The sequence below is a fragment of the Engystomops pustulosus genome, chromosome 1 (genome assembly GCF_040894005.1).
Source record: "Engystomops pustulosus chromosome 1, aEngPut4.maternal, whole genome shotgun sequence".
Taxonomy (NCBI): Eukaryota; Metazoa; Chordata; class Amphibia; order Anura; family Leptodactylidae; genus Engystomops; species Engystomops pustulosus.
The window spans coordinates 108438942-108460806 of NC_092411.1; the positions used below are offsets into that span (position 1 = coordinate 108438942).

A 21865-nucleotide genomic window follows, 5' to 3' on the forward strand; every position below is an offset into this window, starting at 1 on the left:
AAAAATGCAGAAATTTTCAGATATGACCACATAAAAAGTGCATAAAAAGTGATCAAAAAGTACCATTTACTTCGACATGATACCAAGAAAAAGTACAGCTTGTCCCGCAAAAAATAAGCTCTAAAACAGCTCTGTAAACAAAAAAATATAAATGTTATGCCAATTGTTACATGGAGATGCAAAAACAAGAAAATTTGGCAAAAAATTCGTTCTATATTCTGCAAAACAGGTTAACCATAAAAAAACCTATATAAATGCAGTATTGCTGTAATCGTGATGATCCATAGTATAAAGATGACACATTATTTTTATGGTACTGTGAACGTCCAGAATACAGTATTTTTGTTACTGTATTCACAGCACAGGTTCAGTAATGATTTTATTGTACGGATTACAGATGCTGTGATATATTACATATTCTGTTTGTGTTGTGAGTTTCACTTTTTTAAACGTAGGAGTTCGGTCCGTTTTGGGGCATTTAGGGGACTTTTATTACTTTTTATTTAATTTTTGTATTGTAACTTTTATTTACATTTTTTTTACTGTCCCACTTTGGGACTTCAACAAGCAATCATTTGCTTGGTATTTGAAAGTAATACAGTACACTGTCATACTAATGTATGACAGTGTATTACAGCAGTCAGCCTTTGCATATGCATAGGTTGATATACACACTCCCAGATTCGGTCTCTAAAAGGACCTATCATTCTGCTGCTGAAGGCAGCTCTCGGGTCCTCATCTGGATGCATATCCAGGGATGTGTATATAGGGACAAGGTCGTTAAAGGGTTAAAGTTACACTTGAAGCCTGACTGAAGGCTGTATTTGGTGAAGCCTATATAATTTGGTATATACCACTGACGTATCTTCTGATTTATGTGTGGTGTGATATTCCTAATCCAAACTAAATAAAGTTGTGTATGAATCCAACGTGGCTTGAATAGTGCTACTATGAGAACTACACTTGTTAGGTCTTTTAGAACAAAGTGAAGGCGATTTTTGTTCAATCAAAGCAATCTCATAGATTATGAAGTCTCTGAACCCCACAGATGTAAGCCATTTTTCATATTCCTTGTCTTTTGTTTTCTTTAAAAAAAAAAAAAAAAACATATAATTTTTCAGATTTATACTTTATATAGGTTGTTTACATGCTACTGCCAAAGGTTAATTGCTGGATGTGACAGATGTCAGTCACATCAGTTGCCCAGTTAAACAAATCAATTTATTTAGATATTGATCTGATTGGACAGATATCTGTACGTGTAATTGCACCATTGATCTTTACTGCAACTAATTGTTTATTAGAATAACAAAGTAATAAAATTCTTGAGGCTGCATAATTTCCCATGTTGTCACACACATAAACTGAATGTTCTTTATTAAAAGATTCTAGGGTGTCACTTTGTATATACAACAAATATTTTTCAAATTAAAATATAAAACTAATTGATCCCTTAATGCCTTATAATTCCAAGAACATATGTGGTCACAGAAGAACATTGAAGCAGACTGTTTAAAATAATATAAAACTTGTGAGTTAACATTTTATTTTGGAGCTGCATATGTATGTCTGGTCAACAGACAAGTTCAAAACTGCAGCTGTACAAAGGCCTTGTCTAAATAACAATGTCTCAGGAATGTATATACATTTTTTTTCTTTTTTTATAAAAAAAAACAAAAAAACAAACAAAAACAGTAAAACAGCTTGAACATGCTTTCAGTCCTTTAAAGAAGTTTGCTCTTATATTAATAAAAAGGTTAAATACTTTACTAAAATACAAATAAAAACATTTGTTGGCTACTCTTGTGAAAAATTATGCTTTTGCATAAAATAAACCTAGGCAAACTTTGAAAACTCGAAATACTAATTTAGAAAGCAAAGTTATTTCTAGAGTACCACTGTTATCCCTCGATCAGGCACTGTAGCTCAGTCCTATTTAAAGGGAACCTGTCACCAGACAGGTTGCTATATACAAAGTACTGCATATGCCAAATATTTTTTAAAAAACTGTCTGTGTTATATGGTGTTTGAAATAAAGTGAAACTTTATCAGACTCTCTGACAGATGCCTCAGCTTCCCAGAGAGGAAAATTTAAAATGACAAGTTCCGTCGGCTCTATAATATATTCAATGCTCTCCAGGTCACTCATGGATCATGCCCCTTCCTCCCCCTACCAGGTCCACTTCTCTCCTTACACTGGGATGCTGGAGGGAGAGGGTGAGCAGTGAGCTGAAAATTCATCAGGGGAGGGAGGGGCAGGAGCTCCGAGTGACAAGGAGTGCAGTGAACATATTACAGAGCAGACAGATGTTGTCATTTGAAATCCTCCTCTCTGGAACTTGGCTGAGGCATCTGGCAGGGAGCCAGGTAAACTTTAACAAAATTTATTTTACACATCATATAACAGACATTTTTTAAAAATATAATTGACATATACAGTACTTTGTCTATAGCAAACTGTCCATTGATAAAAATAGCACTCTGTTGACATGGTCCCTTTAAGTTAAATGCACCACATGCCAGAAATGGCTTATAGACAAAAGTATCACTATTTCAGAGAAAGAAAAACATCCTTTTCTCTGTGTAATATGAAATACAGCATAATTTAATTTGTAAGACAAAATAATTAAACCACAGCAAGCTAGCAGTTAACTAGAGAAATACGAGGTCAGTCTGGTGCGTTTTCCTTTTTCTTCCACAAGAACTTGTCATTCTTTACCCAAAGTGAGTCATTCCAGCTGTCTGTTTTAGACACTGAAGGCAAAATTGAAGTCTCACAAGCTTTCTTAATAACAGAAAGGTCAGTGAGTCTGTTGATACTTTCATCATTCTGTTCACCAAGAATATCCCAGAAGTCTTTAGAACGGTGCTTTGGTTTGGTTGTTGTAGGTTCACACTGAGAAGGTACTGGCTGTTGATTTCTCTGAGAGGTAAAAAGGTCATCCAGTATAGATGTGTCACCAAGTAAGTCTGCAACAGAGTCTCTCTTCAAGATCTCTGGTGGATTTCTATGTTTTGACAAGGGATCTGCTGTTACAAGTTGGACTTCATTGGAAAAACTTGTACCAGGCTTTGGCTGTTCTATGTTTTCCCATTGAGGCTTTTTACTATCATGGTAGTTACTGTTTTTTTCCATGGACATACTTAAAGATGGTTCAGTATTTCTTGGGTCCTTGAGATGATCTTTTTTGGTTACAATAGCTTCATTTCTCCATTCACATTTATCCCTATTATTTAAATCACCAGATTCAGGTTTCTGATTCTTCAACTTAGGAAACGTAACCACACATTTCTTGCTTCTTTTCGTTTTGATCTCATTATTTTTGGTCTTAGATTTCTTTTCTTTCATCTCATTTGTATTTAAAGAAATTTGACTAGGGAAAAGATCTTCCACTTCACAATGTTTTTGAGTATAAAACTCTCTGAGCATAGCTTGTCTTTCATGTGCCTTCATGCTGACAAGATGGCGAGAAAGCTCCTCTGCAGAAGCCATTTTGAAATATGCTACCATTTGCTCAAAATGTCTCCTATAAAATAAATGAAAAAAAAAAAAGATTTCAATTCCAGTATATGAAAATATAAACAGTTTGTATTGTAAAATTAACTTGTGATCCATAAACCGTTTGCACTGGTTGGCTCCTCACTGTAATAGTCCAGCAATAATGTTTTCAAATGATTTAACCAGTGGTGTAACCAAAGTCCAGCAGGTGAAATGTGTTACAACTGTGAGAAATTGGCCATACAAAATGGTATTGGCCAAGATATACTTTCATTTTGGTTTATACATCCATTTTTAACCATGTCACGAACTTTTACATACTGTATGAGATGTTGGTTTATGAATGCATGGTATTTTTGGACTTCTGCTTTTGTTTGACCCTAATTAACCTCTCTACACTTGGGACATATATTTAGACAGCATAGTTAACCGTTTATGAACTGCCCTGTTTTCATTATACATACAGAAAATGATTCCAACTGGTACAGGACTTTCATACATACTGCAGATCAATATGTCTTTGTCTGGGCGCTGGCAGATCTTTGAAACAACATTAATCTTAAATGTGTGGTAACCATATATAGTAAAACAGAAGAACAAAAGAAAATATGTTATCAATAGATGTGTAAACTGACGTATAACCCAGGTTTTTTTTAAATTTGCAAACGTTTAGATATACTTTGTTGCGACGCCTTACTTTTCTCAAAGCGGTAATTACACAAAATGCCTCTCAATGTTAATCAAAAGCACATTTTTCTTGTGACATGCAAACAGTTTTCTGATCACATATAAGCAAAGTTTTGATTATGTTTAGAGTAAGAACAACCAGTGCCAACAAGGGCACATAAATATCCTTGCTTTTCTCCATGTTCCTTCACATTCAATGAAAAGTCCACAGCAGCAGCTCAAAACTTTCCAAACATTGATTTATATTCATATACATTTGTTGGACAGAGCCACTAACAAAGGAAGCACTCTATTGTGTGCACCATTTTGTAGAATAATGGTTAATAAAAAAGCTTTACATTTCAAAATAGTATAAACTACTGTAATAGCTTTGTAGTACACAAAATGAACAATATCAGCAAAGTGACTAATAAATTATAAATTGATTAAACGTAAAATTTAATAACTTACGGTATTTTTAAAACAAGCTCATAAGAAAAAAAACAATATTTTCTATAAAAACTTTGAGAAACGCACATACAAGGGTAGTTACAATATTTACAGCACCTCTCAGGCATAGAAGAGCAAAGTGACCAATAAACCATAAATTGATAAAGTGTAAAGTTTGATAACATATTTAAATCCAGGTTATAAGCCAAAAAACATTATTTTCAACCAAAAACTGTGAAAAACTCATATACAAGGGATGTTATATAAGGCACCTCTCAAGCCTAGTAAAGCAATACTGATATGTAAGGAAAATTGGGTTAATCTTACCAAAGTCTTGCAGTCATGTTGCTTGAGGGAGTACAATTATGATTCATTCAGGTGCCAATACAGTTAGTCGTGCCACGGCATGAGTTAGACTTTTCAGCTGTAGATGGGCCAAAGTCAGCTTTCTCTCAAAGTCAGCTGGGTACTTAACCCTGTCTATTCCTGACAATGACTGCACCCCTGAATAATCTGGCCACATTACCAGACGAAACGTGTAGGCTGGCATATGAGGAACGTCTGAGATAAAACTCAGTTGCAAACGTATAGTCCTTTGCCAACTTTCGAACCAAACACATTGGGGTTCATTTACTAAGGGCCTGACTCGCGTTTCCCCGAAGTGTTACCCGAATATTTCTGATTTGCACAGATTTTCCCTGAATTGCCCCGGGTTTTTTGGCGCACACGATCGGATTGTGGCGCATCGGCGCCAGCGTGCATGCGACGGAAATGGGGGGGGGGCGTAGCTGAACGAAAACCCGACGGATTCTTAGAAACCGCTGCATTTTAAAAAAAAAGTGTCGCTTACCTTGACCCAGCAATGGATCGTGAACTCTGGCGGACCTCGGCAGACTTCAGCACAGCAGCGACACCTGGTGGACGTCGGAGGAACTGCCTTAGTGAATCGCCGGAAGACCCGAATCCACTGCAAAGAACGCGCCGCTGGATCGCGAATGGACCGGGTAAGTAAATCTGCCCCATTGTACTCCTTCAAGCAACATGACTCCAAGTCTATGGTAAGATCCATTATTTCTTACATGTGAATATTGCTACAGTAGACCTAAGAGGTGCCGTAATAGACTACCCTTGTATGTGCGCTTTACACAGTTATATTGAAAATATAAATTTTTCACTTATGAGCTGGTTTAAAATATTAATATTTAAATGTTATTTTTTATCAATTTATGATTTATTGGTCACTGATAATGACGTTATGACTTTCAGGAGACCCGGATAGATGGTTTATTCCTTGTTTTGCTTTTTGAAAGGAAAATGATCATTTCCTATTTCATTAGAAGGGCAGATTTCCAATAAGCATATTTAACACATCATTTTGTGTACTTTTATGGTTCATATCATGGTTAAGCACTAATAAATATTTTCCAAGCTGCTGCACATTGTAAATGAATATCAAATAAATATTTAGGGTTTTTCTGGAGCTTAAGGAATCTTACAAATGAAGTACCCTTACTAAGCCATCAGTCTTACCCTTACAGTGTAACCATCTCTAAAATGTGCAAATGCTTTATTATCACTATATAAATGCAAAGTTGAGTATGTTGTTGTTAATGTGAGGTTTGGTAACACATTTTGTATTTCTGTTCATTAAAGTTGGTCATTATTAACATTTTAAAGACTTTCTAGATACTTCTATTTTAATTTTACATTCTTTAATATGCAATAACATAAATATCAAATGAAACCATTCAACATATAATTGTAAAACAAAAGTTAGAGTAAAGCTAAGATTTTTCAGAGACACGACCATTTTCCTATTTTATAGCAGAGCCTATTAGAGCATAAGAAAACTTTCAACAAAATTGCATAAATCACCACTGTCAATAATTATAAAAAATGTATAATACAGGCAATCCCCGATTTGAGGACACCCGACTTACAGACAACCCCTATTTACGGACGGACCACTCTTTCCACTATGACCTCTGGGGAAGCTCTCTGGATGCTGTACCTTAGTCGCATCAGCTGTAAGGAGTCTGTGATGAAACTATTGATAATGCTTGTTCCCATGACAGCACAAAATATTAAAAATCCAATTGTCAGAGGGACTAAAAATTTTTTTTGCCTGGAGTTAAAAAATATACCAGTTCTGACATACGAGTTCAACTTACCATATATACTTGAGTATACAGACAGTTGATTAAAAAAAAAAAATCAAAACTCACCTTTCTGGCTTCCCTGCAGGTCTTCTATGCGATCCGTCAGTCAGCGGCACGTCCATGTGGTGCACAGCTTTGGCGTCAGCCACTGCCACCACACGTTTTTCAGCACATTATTTGTGCTGAAAAACTCGGTTTATACTCGACTATATACGGTAAGTACAAAGCTAAAGAACCTAACTTTTACATAAACTGGGGGACTGCCTGTATAATTTATTAAAGAAATATGTTCATGTGTCCTCCTTCTTCTCCTCTAGTCTTTCTTGCTTATTAAAGCTTTCTGTTCCCATACTCCACATACATGACTTAAATCTTTACAGACAATCACTGTACAGTCTAATCATCTCAGAGATGAATTATTAAGGAAATATAACTTGTATTTTTAACCCCTGCAAGACCTTTTTTCTGTGCCATGTACTAGGAATCTGGAAAAAATTCCAAATGAGGTGGTGTTGCCAAAAAAGCAAAGTTGTGCCATATTATGAAGGGCACTATTTTTATGGAGAGGACACCTCTTCTATTCTCTGGATCATTACGATTGCAGAGAATATCAAAAATTGAGTTATGTCTTAATACCTTTACAAAATCTAAAATTCAAAAACCTTGCATTAAAAAAAGAAACTCCTTGCATCCCCATATACTGACACTTATAACTTTTTTTTTCAGTTAAAAGATTATTTTAAGGTTACAAGACCATCTCCAAGCAGCTTGATGTTAATGGGACTGCAGTTGCAGATATTATACAGAAATGTATCTATGGGACTGTGCCAAGTGCAATCTTCCTGTACTTGGCTGCAGGGGGAAAATTGATGACAAATAGAAGAGACAAATAAATCGAATGGTAACAAAAGCCCAGAAAATCTTTTAAAGAGATTAAAGGTGAACTTCAAGCTCAAGGAACATCAGTGTCAGAGAGCACCATCAATCATTGTTTGAGCCAAAGTGAACTTAAACCCTTCGCATTGCCGTGTTTTTTTCATTCAATTTCTCCACCTTCCATTTTTCCAGGTACAGAGGTGTGTGAGGGCTTAATTTCTGCGTGACAAATTTTGATTTGTTTTTGCATTTTGGAACGCGGCGATACCTTAAATGCCTGTGATTTTTTTCGGTTTACTCCCTGATGGCATCACGGGGAGCGGCGATCTCAACAAAGCTGCCGACAGATATCAGGGGGATAAAACTTGCGAACGGCGCAGAGCGTGAAGAGGTTAATTGGAGACGACCCAGGAGAATGTCCTATGGACAGATGAAACTTTTTGGCAAGGCACATCAGCTCTATGTTCATAAACAGAAAAATGAAGCATATATTGAAAAGAACAATACTGTGAAACATGGAGGCGGCTCCGTTATGTTCTGGGGCTGCCATGCTGCATCTGGCACTGGATGTCTTTAATCTGTGCAGAGTACAATGAAATCTCAAGACTATCAAGGGATTCTAAAGACAAATACGCTGCCCAGTGTCACAAATGTTAGTCTCAGTCGCAGGCCATGGGTCTTGCAATAGGATAATGACCCAAAACATATAGCTAAAAACACCCAAGAATGGCCAAGAGGAAAACCTTCGACTATTCCGAAGTGGCCTTTTATGAGCCCTGACACAAATACTACTAAGCATCTTTGAAAGGAGTTGAATTATGCCGTCTGGAAAAGGCAGCCTTTAAACCCCAGACAACTGGAGCAGTTTAATCATGAGGAATAGGCCAAAATACCTGTTGAAAGGTGCAGAAGTCTCATTGACAGTTACAGAAATTGTTTGATTGCATCAAAAGGCTGTTTTGTGAGTTTTATTTTATTTTTTAATTCTGTTGAAGTGTGGTTGAAAAGCAAAGTCTGCCTTTCATCTGTTCATTGAAAATTCTCTGAAATTTAATTCCATATTGATAAAGAATGCCTTATGAATAAATTCAACACAAATTCGGGATTAGTCCTCATGTACCTGAAAGTTGTTTTTGTCCGTAAGCTATCTGTAGTTTCATCTGATAGCATACAGTCAAATTCATTTATATGTGTTCATACATAGAAGTCTGGTTTCTACCGCTCTGTGTGCGATTTGACTGCTTGAGACACAAAACACAGAGTAGGTCCTAAACCTGCCCATGTTTGTGGCACAGGTAGTCTTCAATGCGTTCAATGGCAGGTGATTGGCAGTCATAAGGTTGCAAACAACGGATCCATGGCGTGTATGAGGGTTTACACAAAAACGGATCTTACGTATTAACTCCTTTGCGCACTAGAACATACTATAACTATGCACAACGTGTGTCAGCTCTATAATACAGCCAACACCCACCTACTATTCCCGCGATCGGTGCTGACACCGGCAGTTAACCTGTGAAATGACACAGTTGAACCTGACCACAGCACCTAACATTGCGGCCTATGGACACTGCCATTTTGGATGGCTAATCTCCGCCCCTGTGATGTCATTGGAGGGGGGTGATCAGTTTCCATGGCAGCCTACAGTCTCATAGAGACTAATAGGCTTGACATGTATAATGACCTCCAATAGCCAGTCAATAATCATCAGTAAAATAATAGAAATACTAGTATAAAATAAATGCGAAGAGAAAAAAAACTAAAAATTGACACCTTACATAAGTCTGTACACCAAAGTGTGAAAAAGTTATTGGCCTCAGAATTTTGCAGGATGAAAGCCATAAAATCAGAGCCCACTACCCACTAGAATATGCCACGAATGCGGAGGGGTACTAGGGGCGTTTCGGGGTTGTCAATTTCACTGCACATGGAATTTTTTTCCAGCTTTCTAGTACGGTATTAAATTTCTCCTGCAGGTAACAAGCCCTTACACATCTCTGTAAATGAAAAAGGGCTGAGTCCTCTAAGGGCTTGATGGGCAGATCATCAAATTTTCTTTAAAATAATTTTTTTCTTTTCTATGTATGAACTTTACATATTGTGGTTATGAATAGATATATTACTTACTTTCTTATTACTTTGGGTGTGTCACCAACCAAAAACATAGTATCCCCAACATGAAGAACTTTTTTCCCTTTGTGTACCACTGGACACATTGTAAAGCCTTCTGATGCTGTAGCTCCACTTTGCTGCAAAAATTCATCTTTGTTGGCCAAGTTACATTTCTATAATTAAGAATAAACATATATAAGTTATACTAACAGACCTGTGTTCTTCCTGTAATACAATCTTAAAGGACATCTACCACCATAATGAAGGACAGTACACCAAGCACCCTGAGATAAAGGTGAGCGCCCTCTCTGGCAGGATCTGCTCTTCTTTTAGCTTCTTATACCTTTGTTTTTAAGAAAAAAAAACGTTAACAATTATGCAAATGAGTCTAAGAGGATCCAGGCACCATTAACACCTATAAAGCCCGGAGACCCTCAGGCTCATTTAAATAATTTTTATTAAAAAAAAACGAGTATTAGAAGCTAAAAGAAGAGCGGATCCTGCCAGAGGGAGCACACATCAGTATGTCAGAGTGCTTGGTGTAGAGGAAAATTTTATGAAAAATAGTAGAAGCAGCAAGTACTGTACATATGCACTGGTGGTAGAAAAGCAATGGTTAAAGGACATCTACCATCAGATTACCCGATGGTAGATGACTATTACATATCTCCCACCTCCCGTCCCAGTGTGTCCCAAGCTTCATTTGTTATATCATTGCAAGGCCGCATTTCTGTAAAAAAATAAGTTCATAAGATATGCAAATTAGCCTGTAGTGCTGTGCAGAGCACCATCAGGTTCCACCGTAATATAATCCCAGCCATGTTCTGAGAGATGGTAATATCAGAATGCGCTGGCACAGCCCTGGTGAGAGAATAAATTAGATTACAGTGGAGCCTGATGGTGCTCTGCAAAGTACCATAGGCTAATTTGCATATCTTATAAACAGACTTTTTACATGAACGCGGCCATGCAAAGATATAAGAAATGAAGCTGGGTACACACGGGGATGGGACAGGAAGGTACATACTAGTCATTTGCCATCAGGTAATCTGATGGTGGATGTCCTTTAACGTCATTAGTCCTCTATTATGTCAGTTTGCTTTTACATCACTTTAACAGATCAGTTACACTCTTCAAGTAACATACAAAGACTATTTAACAATTCTTTATACAGCTTGTTAAAAGCGAGTCAGTGTCACCTAACAAAACACCACTGAGCAGCTTGCTTGAGCTAGGAGGTCTTAATGTTAAAAACAGTCCTCAAAATTATCTTTGGATTTCATATTAAGCTGCTGTATTTCACATTTTGCGACAATGATGGCAGGAAGAACACACCATCAACTCCAGCGTCATATATATTATATGTCAAGTTTTCTTCAAGTACTAAGAAAGCAAAGTTTTACTGTGTGTTAATATCCGACATTGACATTTCATTTTCCAATGAACCAATAATGCAGACTGCTAGACAAGAGCAGGAAATTAATTTTATGAATATGAAACCAACTACCTATAAAGGTAATTTTCTCAATAGAGTATAAAGTGAGAAGTATGGAGAAATTGAATATGTTATATTGATTATGAAGATGTATGACTAGAGCTTACATAAAGAAGTAGGTGAGAAGAATTTACTTACCTTAAAAGAAAGAAAAAATATCCTTCTATAGTTACCAAAACTTAGGTATGGTAAGATAGTGTTAGGGGGTTTCATTTCCTTTTTTGGATGAAAATGTATTTAATGATTTCAATTATAGATGAGGGTGAATGTATTTATATACAGGCGGCCCCCTACTTAAGAACACCTGACTTACATACGACCCCTAGTTACAAACGGACCTCTGGATTTTTGTAATTTGCTGTTCTTTGGTCCTAAGCTACAATAATCAGCTGTAACAGCTATCAGAGGTGTCTGTAATTAAGATTTATTGTTTATCCCAGTTCTAATGACAACCCAACATTTTTAAAATCCAATTGTCACAGAGACCAAAAAAATTTTGACTGGGTTAACAATAATAAAGTATACAGTTCCGACTTACATACAAACTCAACTTAAGAACAAACCTACAGAACCTATCTTGTACGTAACCCGGGGACTGCCTGTTTAGCAAGAGTTATGTGTAGGTTACTTCCCTACTAATAAACCATGCCAATTATTTACAATCTTCAATATACGTATCATAAGAGACCCCTATCTGTAATAAGACTCTTAACAGTGTAGTGTTATCAATCTATTTTTCTGTCCAGACCGTATACAACAATACAGATGCATTAAATTAGAAATCAAGGGTGAAGATAAATTATTAAAAAAAAAAAACAAGCAAAGATATATGTTACATAAATTAACCCCTTAATGACCGCCATATTTACAACTTTACAACTTTATTGACAACTTTACAACGGCCATTAAGGGTACTTATTCTGATGCACCACCTTTCTACGTTAGAAGATGGCAGGAAATCGGGTCACGCAAGTGCCAGGATGTGTCATCCAATCCCAGACCTGGGACTAACACCCGGGATCAGTAAAACTCCAGTGTTTTTAACCTCTTACACACCGCTGTCTTGGCAAGACTGTGGTGTGTAAGCGCTTTCCCCCTGTATTGGACCCCCTCAGTGATCCTACCGGGTAATCCTACGGCAGCCCCGGGGTCTGGCAAGCGTCCCAAGGCTGCCTGATGTTCTGTTCAAGTTTTCTCTGTACAATAAAAAATTAAATAAATATAAGTCCCCTAATCTCCACAGTTACATATAGAAACCAAATAAAGTATGAAAAACAGAAAAAAGTGTATATTTGGTATCGCCGTGTCCGTATTAATGTGTACAATAAATCTAAAGCAATATTGAATGTGCACGGTGAATGGCGTAAAAAGAAAACACAAAAAATTCCCTTAATATATAATTTTTCATCAAATACCCTCACAACAAATGTTGTAAAAAGTGATAAAAAAAGTTATGTTAAAATGATACTACTGAAACAAAACACCTCTTGGCGCAAAAAATAGGCCCTTAATCAGATCTGTCAACAGAAAAATACAGAAGTTAAAAAATGCCATTTTCTCCAATATTGGTTTTGCTCAGTAAAATTGAGAGAAGATAAGAAAAACTATATAAATGAGGTATCAACATAATCATAGTGAACCAGAGAATAAAGATAATATATTATTTTTATGTTACGGTGAGCAGACAAAAGGAATGCTAAAAACCCAAAATAAAAATTGATGATTTTGTTTGTGTCCCCCTTAAAATAGTTAATAAAATCTCATGAATAAGCTCTAGACCCCAAAAATGAATTATTTATACACATTGGGGGTCATTTACTAAGGGCCCGAATCGCGTTTTCCCGACGTGTTACCCGAATATTTCCGATTTGCGCCGATTGTACCTGAATTGCCCCGGGATTGTGTCGCACGTGATCGGATTGTGGCGCATCGGCGCCGGCATGCGCGCGACGGAAATCGGGGGGCGTGGCCGAACGAAAACCCGACGTATTCGGAAAAACCGCCGCATTTAAAAACCGAAAAAGTGTCGCTTGGGGACCGCTTACCTTCACCTGGTCCGAGGTGGTGCATTCCGGCGCGTGGAGATGATTTTCAGCGCAGCAGCGCCACCTGGACGGCGGAGGAACTGCCTTCATGAATCCCGGCCGGACCCGAATCCAGAGCAGAGAACGCGCCGCTGGATCGCGAATGGGCCGGGTAAGTAAATTTGCCCCATTGTATCTCATCCCGCAAGCCCTCATTACCAAAAAAAAAAAAACATTTTATAGCCTGTACAATGTAACATTCCATGGCCATGTGCCCATATATTAGTTTACCACCACATATGGGGTATCGATACACCCGGGAGAAATTGGGTACGCAAAGCATTTCATTATTTCATTCATTGTGAAAGTGTAAAAGAATGTATTTTCCCCCCCAAAATTTAAAGGTTCTACATCGCACTTCCATTTTGTTTAACCCCTTCCCAACATTTGACGTAATAATACTGCATGGCGGGAGGTGTGTTCCCGCAATTTGCAGTATTATTACGTCATGCTTCTGGTACCGGCTCCTGTCCGCGGCGTTTAGATCCTCCGCTGTCATCCCCGGGGTCTGCCAGTGCCCCGGGGATACGCAGTGCCCCGGGGACCCGGCTGTGACACACTGAGCATGCGCAGCATGCTTAGTTTGTCACATAATACAGTGTAATACATCGTAATACATCTGTATTACACTGTATTATATGAAGAAGAGCTTGAACAAGCGATCAGAGGATCGCTTTTTCAAGCCAACCTGTTAAAGTAAAAACACTTGATATATACATTTATTAATAAAAAGAATTAATTAAATAAAGTTAAAGTCCCCTAAACACAAACATTCCCTATACATATCTAATAAAGTAATAAAACACAAAATCACCAGAAAAACCCCACATATTTGGTATCGCCGTGTCCGTATCCATCTGTAACTCAGTAACATTACTGGACCCGCATGGTGAACGCCGTAAAAACAAAACGCGAAAAATGTCTGTTTTTCATAAAATCTCTTCACAAAAATGTTCTAAAAAGTGATCAAAAAAAGTTATGTACGCCAAAATGGTATCACTGAAAAGAACAACTCAACACGCAAAAAAATAAGCCCTAAACCAGCTCTGTCAACCGAAAAATATTAGCGTTATATCTCCGTAAAGATGGCGATGCAAAAACAAATGAGATTTCCTCTATATTAGTTTTTTTCCAGTAAAATTGTAAGAATAAATGAAAAACTATATAAATGAGGTATCACCGTAATCGTAGTGATCTGTAGAATAAAGATATTATAGTATTTTTAGTGTACGATGTAAAACCCCAAAAAAATACAAAAAGAAAATTGACAATTTTCTTTTCACCCATACATTCAAGAGTTAATAAAATCTCATCAATAAGCTAATGACACACTAAAATGAAGTATTTGTAAAGTGCATCTGATGTCTCAAAAAATAAGCCCTTATATGTCCAAATTGCCAAAAAAATAAACATTGTATAGCTAATAAAATGTGACAATGCATAATCTGCTCTGAATGGTGCAGCTTCCACTCCATGCCCTGGCGTGCGCCCGTACAGCAGGTTACCACCACATATGGGGTATTATTATACACGGGAAGGATTGGGTATCAAATTTTGTGGAGCGTTTGGTATTTTATCCACTGAGAATTTGTACATTTTTTGAAAAACACATAGATTTAGACCAAAAAAAATTACTTTCAAAATTGTATCCGATTTTGTTTTAACCCCTGTAAAACAATTAAAGGGTAAACAAACTTCATAAAAGTTGTTTTACATATGTTGAGGGGTGTAATTTCTATAATGGGGTAATTTATGGGGTTTTACTTTTATTTAGGCCTTTCAAGTGACTTGAAACCTGAGCAGGTCCCTGAATAGCAGGATTTTGGTTTTTTTATGAAAATGTGAAAAATTGCACCCAACGTTCAAAGGCCCATAACATCCTACAAATATAAGAGTATGCATAAAAACCATGGACACATAAAGTAGACATTTGGTGAATGTTAGTTATTAAGTTTTTTTGCTGTTATGACTATGTGTGGAAAAAGTAGAACATTTTGAAGTTCAAAAATCGAGAATTTTTCCAAATTTTCACCAAATATCTGATTTTCTCACAAATAAATGCAAAACATACCACCAAAATGTTTCATCTAACATGAAGTACGATGTATCACGAGAAAACAAATTTAAAATCACTTGGATATATAGCGTTTCAAAGTTATAACCACTTACAGTGACACAGGGCAGATTTGAAAAAATGGGCCGTGTCAGGAAGGTGAAAAGTGGCTTCAGCGTTAAGGGGTTAAACCCCTGTGAAATACTTAGAGGGTTAATAGACTTAATAGAAGTTTTTTTTACATACGTAGAGATGTGTAGTTTCTATAGGGGTAATTTATGAGGTTTTACTATTATTTAGGTTTCTCAAAGGCACTTGAAAGCTGAATGGTCCCTGACAATGAAAAATCACACCTAATATTCTAAGTCTCATAACATCCTAGAAAAATTAGAGGACACATAAATTCCATGTCATCATGAAGGAGACATTCCAGAAATGTTAGTTATCAAGCTATTTGGGTAGTCTTCCTGCCTGGAAAGTAGAACATTTCAAACTTTTTCCAACTTTTTTGTATTCAGAATGAAACGCAAAACTAAAATTTTACAACTAACATGAAGTAGAATGTATCATGATAGAACTATCTCAAAATCAACTGGATATGTTAAAACATTCTGAAGTAATAAACAATTACCGTGACACATGTCAGATTATAAAAATAGAGTCTGGTCATTAAGCTGAAAACAAGTGTCGGTGAGAAGAGGTTAATAAGGCAGGTGATAATAGTAAACTGCGTACTATACAAAAGGACACGGTTTCTGTGTCATATTTTACCTCTGCTCCCTCCTTGCAGGGAATAAGCTGAAAACAGGTGTGAAGTCCATTCATAGCAGATAGATAAGGACTAGGAGAACAAAGTTAATCTTCCTACAGAAGTATATAATATAAGTGCAGACAATGAGAAAGATTTACACAAAAATGTAGCATAAGAAAGTACAGAGCTTGACTAGTTAGTGCAGTGATGGCCAACCTATGACACGCGTGTCAGCACTGACACACGTAGCCATTTTCAGTGACACACGGCTGCTGGAGAAAAATTGCTGTAGTGCAGTTTCCTGGGGCCGGTGAGGCCGTCGGTCGGTGATGTGGTCCGCACCGAGCGGCTGCATCTCATTCAGAGAGATCGCAGCTGCTGCTCCCGTCCTCCAGTCCTGCTCTGCGGAGGCCGCGCAATGACTCCAGAGTGAAGCAGTCCCAGTTTGCAAAGAGGAAACCTATGCTCTGCCTCCCCGGGAACATCTACACAGGAGCTGAAGCGGCCTGAAGAGGAGTAACAGAGGTCCGTGGTGTCATTGGAGCCTGTGCCAGTTAGGTAAGTTGATTTATTGAGTTGATCTCTGCTGGGCTGGGCTGTGATGTACACTGCTTTGGGGGGCACTTCTCAGGACACAAATGTCCTTAAAACTAGCTGTTGCTGGACTGCCACAGGTTCGCCATCACTGGAATAATTCCCCATCACTTATCTTAGTTCATGGCACCCCACACAAGTTAAATAACAGCAAGACCAACAAAAGAAACCAACTGACCAATTAACAAAGAAGTCACTAAGCAGGTAAGTTAAATAACTATACATATTTGTTATTTAAACTCTAAATATCACAAAATAAGGCTTTTTTTTCTAAAGGTGACACACCACCCAAGTTATGGATGGTTTTTTGGCGAATTTTGACACACCAAGTTCAAAAGGTTGCCCATCACTGAGTTAGTCTTATGCTGCACCAGGTTTATCCATGTGTCTAATTCTGGATGATAAACGTGGCACAGTACAGGCGGTCCCCTACTTAAGAATACCTGACTTACAGACTACCCCTAGTTAAAAACTGACCTCTGGATTTTGGTAATTTACTCTACTTTAGTCCCAGGTTAAAATAAACAGCTATAACAGTTCTCAAATGTATCTGTAATTAAGCAATCAATAAAGATAATCCTGGTTCTTATGACAACTCTACATTTTTAAAACCCAATGGTCATCGAGACCAAAAAAAATTTTGCCTGGAGTTTATAATTATAAAGTATACAGTTCCGACTTACATACAAATTCAACTTAAGAACAAACCTGCAGAACCTATCTTGTACGTAACCCGGGGACTGCCTGTATAAGACTTTGCCCTCCTACTAGTTTCCTTAGTTTATGCAGAAAGCTGCAACAAAATTCTGTCACGTTAGCACAATTTTTGGCACACTTTCTTTTCGTGTGACATCACATCCTCTTTTCAAAGGTCATGCCCCCTTTGTCGTGATCTTTGTAAAGGTGCATGAAAACTGTATATAGCCCTTGATAAATGTGATACGGACACTTTTTTGGTGCAAATTATGACACAATTCTGTCAACAGATTGATAAATTGTCCCCAATATTTCTGTTGACTCTGTAAGTGGCAGTCTACCATGTTAGTAATAAGTTAAATAATAAGAAACGTTAACAAAATCTCTATATCCACCTGGTATGTGTAAGTATAGAAGGAAAACTAATTTAGATGCAGTGATAAGTTCAAAAAGAAAAATCATTTTTGTATAAAGAGAACTTGTAAGGTCGACTAAGGCAAATACAGGCAAGTTTAAATGAAATTGTGGTTCAAGGTTAAAACCTGGGGAAAAAGGGTGGGGCTTAGGGGAAGAAGTACAAAATAACAAAATAAGAGGGGGCATAGTATAGCGCAGTGATGGTGAACCCTTTAGAGACAGAGTGCCCAAACTACAACCAAAATCCACTTATTTACCATGAAGTGCCAACATAGCATTTCAAGCAGTAACTTATTGCTACCTGTTCTTCAACATCATTCAATTGTATTGGCTCTCCTAAGGCCACCAATGCAGTTGAAAGAAAGTGGGCAAATTCAGACCATCATTGTAGCTTCTCTCCAGGAAGAATGGTGGGTCGAGCAGGAGGACCTCCAAAGACAATGCAGTTTTGTCCACACCTTCTCACTTTTCCCGCAGTTCAAACAGACAATGAAATGTCGCTTTAAAATAGCTCTGAGAGCCGTATCTTTTAAGTTGCTTGGGACTGCAGGAAGATTTGGGGGATATGGTCTTGTTTGGTGACATTTGGACAATGGCCTGAGTGCCCACAGAAAGGGCACCAGTGGTTCACCACCACTGGTATAGGGGGATAGGAAGTAAAACATCATCAGTAACAATGGTAACCAATGGCTAAAACATAAAGTATAGTTTTATAGATTCACTAAATCCATTCTGCCTTTATTCAACACAGCATTATCTGGCATACATATTCCTATGCCATTTCATATAAAGTCATCTAAAATAGAAAAATAAAATGATAAAACATAAGGATGTTTTTCTCTCATATACAAGAACACATATTAAGCCTTCCTCAATATTTTCTCTACATGTTGATTGAATATTCCCGCAACTTAATACATTGATCAACATCAAGCAATTCAACAGCCTGGAATGGTTCAGAATTTACTGGTGTGTCAATTACATGAACTGGCATCAAAATTAGCAAACTGAGCCCATTTGGTATAATACTAGTGTGAAATTTCACAGGGTACAAAAGGTGCAATGTGATACTGATTGAAACCAGAAAAATTTGTTCTGTCATGTAACAAAATATGAATCTGAAATTTGAATGAAGTGATTACATTGTTTTAAACATCAGAATCATAATTGAGTTCTGTCAGCAATTCCTGGTAACTACTGCTCGGTACAGATATACAGTGGTAAATATTCAATTGAATAGTTACCTTTAAGTATTAGGAATTGTAATGCTTGATTCATTGCCGGTCTAGTCTTGCCAAAAAATGTTGTTTTTATTAGGCTTAAACTTTACTCCTTAAAAAAAAAGCTATAGTACATGAAGCAACAATGCAGTTTATTTACACATCTGTTCAAATAAAGGAGATGAAAACATACTTATTAGAATAACATCCAAATCCAATAAAATAAAAGTCACTCACTCACTTGTCTCTGCAAAGAAAAAAGAAAACCTGATGACTGTAAAAACATGCATTGTAAATAAGTCAACACAGATGGCATTCAGAACTCAAAAGAATATAAAAAAACTTTTAATTACATTTGTGAAAACATGTTAAGAAACTCTTGCTCTTTACAATTTAACTGGTCAAGGATTTTTGCCTGGGGATACAAAATGTAACAGTAAACATAATATTGTAAGGTTTAATGCTGGTGTAAGCCTCAGGCAACCATGAATTATCCTTGAATTGTCTTAAATCAGCATTCTGGGATCCATGCCAATCAGTTACAAGACCTACCGCAAACTCACACTGAAAGAGAGTTCATTTAACTGTCTGTTGTGTTCCCAGTGAAAGGAGATCTTTCTAATATCTTCATTTTCAGCAACCCATTTGACAATCTGTGGCTTGCTAGAGAAATCTAAGCACATTATTTCAGGGTATAAATGGCTCATGGACAAGGCTGATCATGCTAAACCGGTATCATTCATGACCCTTTTATTATTAGCTTCTTGTAGCAAAACAGAAAGATTATAATTTATTCCTTTGTTTTCAATAAAGTTCTCTATCAAGACATGGTTCTTCTTAAAAATAAAGATTTGTACATTTATAGTATATAATTTATTATTGATATCTGTGTAAGATACAACCCTTTATAAGTACATCTTTAGGAAAATCTTTTACTGCTGTGTTAATCAGTTAATTTGTTTTCCAATTTTTATAGCCAGGTAAAATAAAATTCTAGTTGCTAATTTAAAACAGTCAAAAAGCATGTTATTAGCATAATCTCCTTAATGACGAGGCCTAAATATACTTTAATAACCAGGCATTTTGTGGTTTAAGGGCCATAACTGCATTTTTTGTTGTACTACCTTAAAAATTTGTGTCACGTTTTTTTGCGACACAGAGGGTTAGTAAATATTATCAGGATTTAAAAAATCTTTATATTCTGTGTATCTCTTTTTTTAACTTTATAATGTCCAGATGACATCATAAAAGACCCCTGGAAGGCATTTTCCCTTTTTTTTTTTACAAGTATTCCACTGTAACTGAGCATTTCCAAGAGCTTCAGTTACAGGGGAAAACTATACTTGGTCTGCTAAGACCCAACAGCTCTGCTTAACTGTTTCACACACAGCAATCATGTGATCGCTGGGTTTATTCACTGGATAGTGCTCAATCGGTGCTATGTATTGAAAAAAGGAAAAGGCAAAAGTGGTAATAATCCGCTTCTACCTTCTATCGAGGGTCTAAAAGTATGTAACCATAGAAGCTTTCTATGAAAGGACAGCAAGCTGAGATCTAGAAAACAGTGAAGAATTGATACAAAAAGTATATTGGAAAATTGTATAAGTTTTCATCATACAAACAATAACATTAATTTGACAAAATAGGAATACCCCACGCATGATAAACTAGGGACACTGTGACTGTGGTAATCTTCTAATATTTTTATCAAAGGCCCATCCTTCTAAAAAAAAACTTTTACATTTATGCCTAGGAGTCAGAAGGGCTCTGGGGGGTGTTATCAAAGCCCCTTTGTGCTGCAGATTCACAGGCTGTTAGCGTGTGGAAGGAGGACTCCCCCCCCCCCCCCCAACTGTGCTGGAACTAACTCAGTTGCGGTGAGATTACATCAGACAGAGGAAGGAGGGAAGTGCTGAGGAAGCCCTTCAGGTTTATTAGCATCATTTTAAAAGTTTATTAACTTTCAAGTAAGGAGTTCATGGTTAACAAATATAAGGATTTTGTCACAGTCATGGTGCCTGGATCTATGAGTAAGTGAGCCTGGTTTATCAAGATTGATTCCTAGATTTCCTTTAAATTACTTCACCGATTATTTGTAATCCCATAATTGCATTTAATTAAAAAATGAATTTCACTATGGGTGTTAACCAGCAAACCTGTTCTGTTGTACAAACATATTTAATGTAATGACTCAATATCAATGTAAAAAGGTGCAGCACTTCAGATAAAATCCTGTGAAAAACAACTGAAGGGTTATTAGGCAATATCAGAGCAAGACTGCAGTTGCACAATGGGACTTTTCTAGTAGCAGGCTGCACTTGCTGGCGCCCACCACATATCTTTACATAAAGTGCCTACTGATCATTGTTAATGGCGTATTACACAGGTGTTACTGAATCAATAGTTCTTTTCCACCATTCAATAGCGTATAAATATTTTTTTTATTTTGGTAAATCGTTACATTTCATTATACATTTTTGGAACTTATACATCATTTGGTATATATTTTATACAACAAAATTCGCCATTATTGTGAATTACCTTGTAAATCCAATGTACCTTAAGACTGAAATGTTTTCAAGAAACATTTTGTCCAGTCTACGTTCCCTAGCATAGTACAAAAAAGTTGAGAAAAACAGAACTAGCTGAAATGAAATGATCATATCCATAAAAATTGGGGCGGAGCCATGCCACAGAGTGTAATGGCTTGATTTTAAAGCTCCGAGTGCCTCTCACCCAAACCTCAGCTAGAAAAGCAATTTAAGCCACACAGGCGGTGAAGTACAGGAACCC

At 36.9% G+C, this 21865-nt stretch overlaps 1 protein-coding gene across 2 annotated transcripts in view; it reads right to left on the reverse strand.

The window, feature by feature from the left end:
• Positions 1–1307: 1307 nt before the first annotated feature.
• The window catches only part of ERCC6L2 (ERCC excision repair 6 like 2), a 134059-nt gene continuing 113501 nt past the window's right edge, over positions 1308–21865 (reverse strand). For both annotated transcript variants that reach the window (XM_072150832.1, XM_072150833.1), the window contains 2 exons: positions 9778–9935; positions 1308–3527 (listed from right to left, as the gene is read on the reverse strand). In XM_072150832.1, coding sequence (XP_072006933.1) covers positions 2669–3527; positions 9778–9935 — 1017 coding nt within the window. In that variant the 3' untranslated portion in view covers positions 1308–2668. The remainder of the gene's footprint in view (positions 3528–9777; positions 9936–21865) is intronic.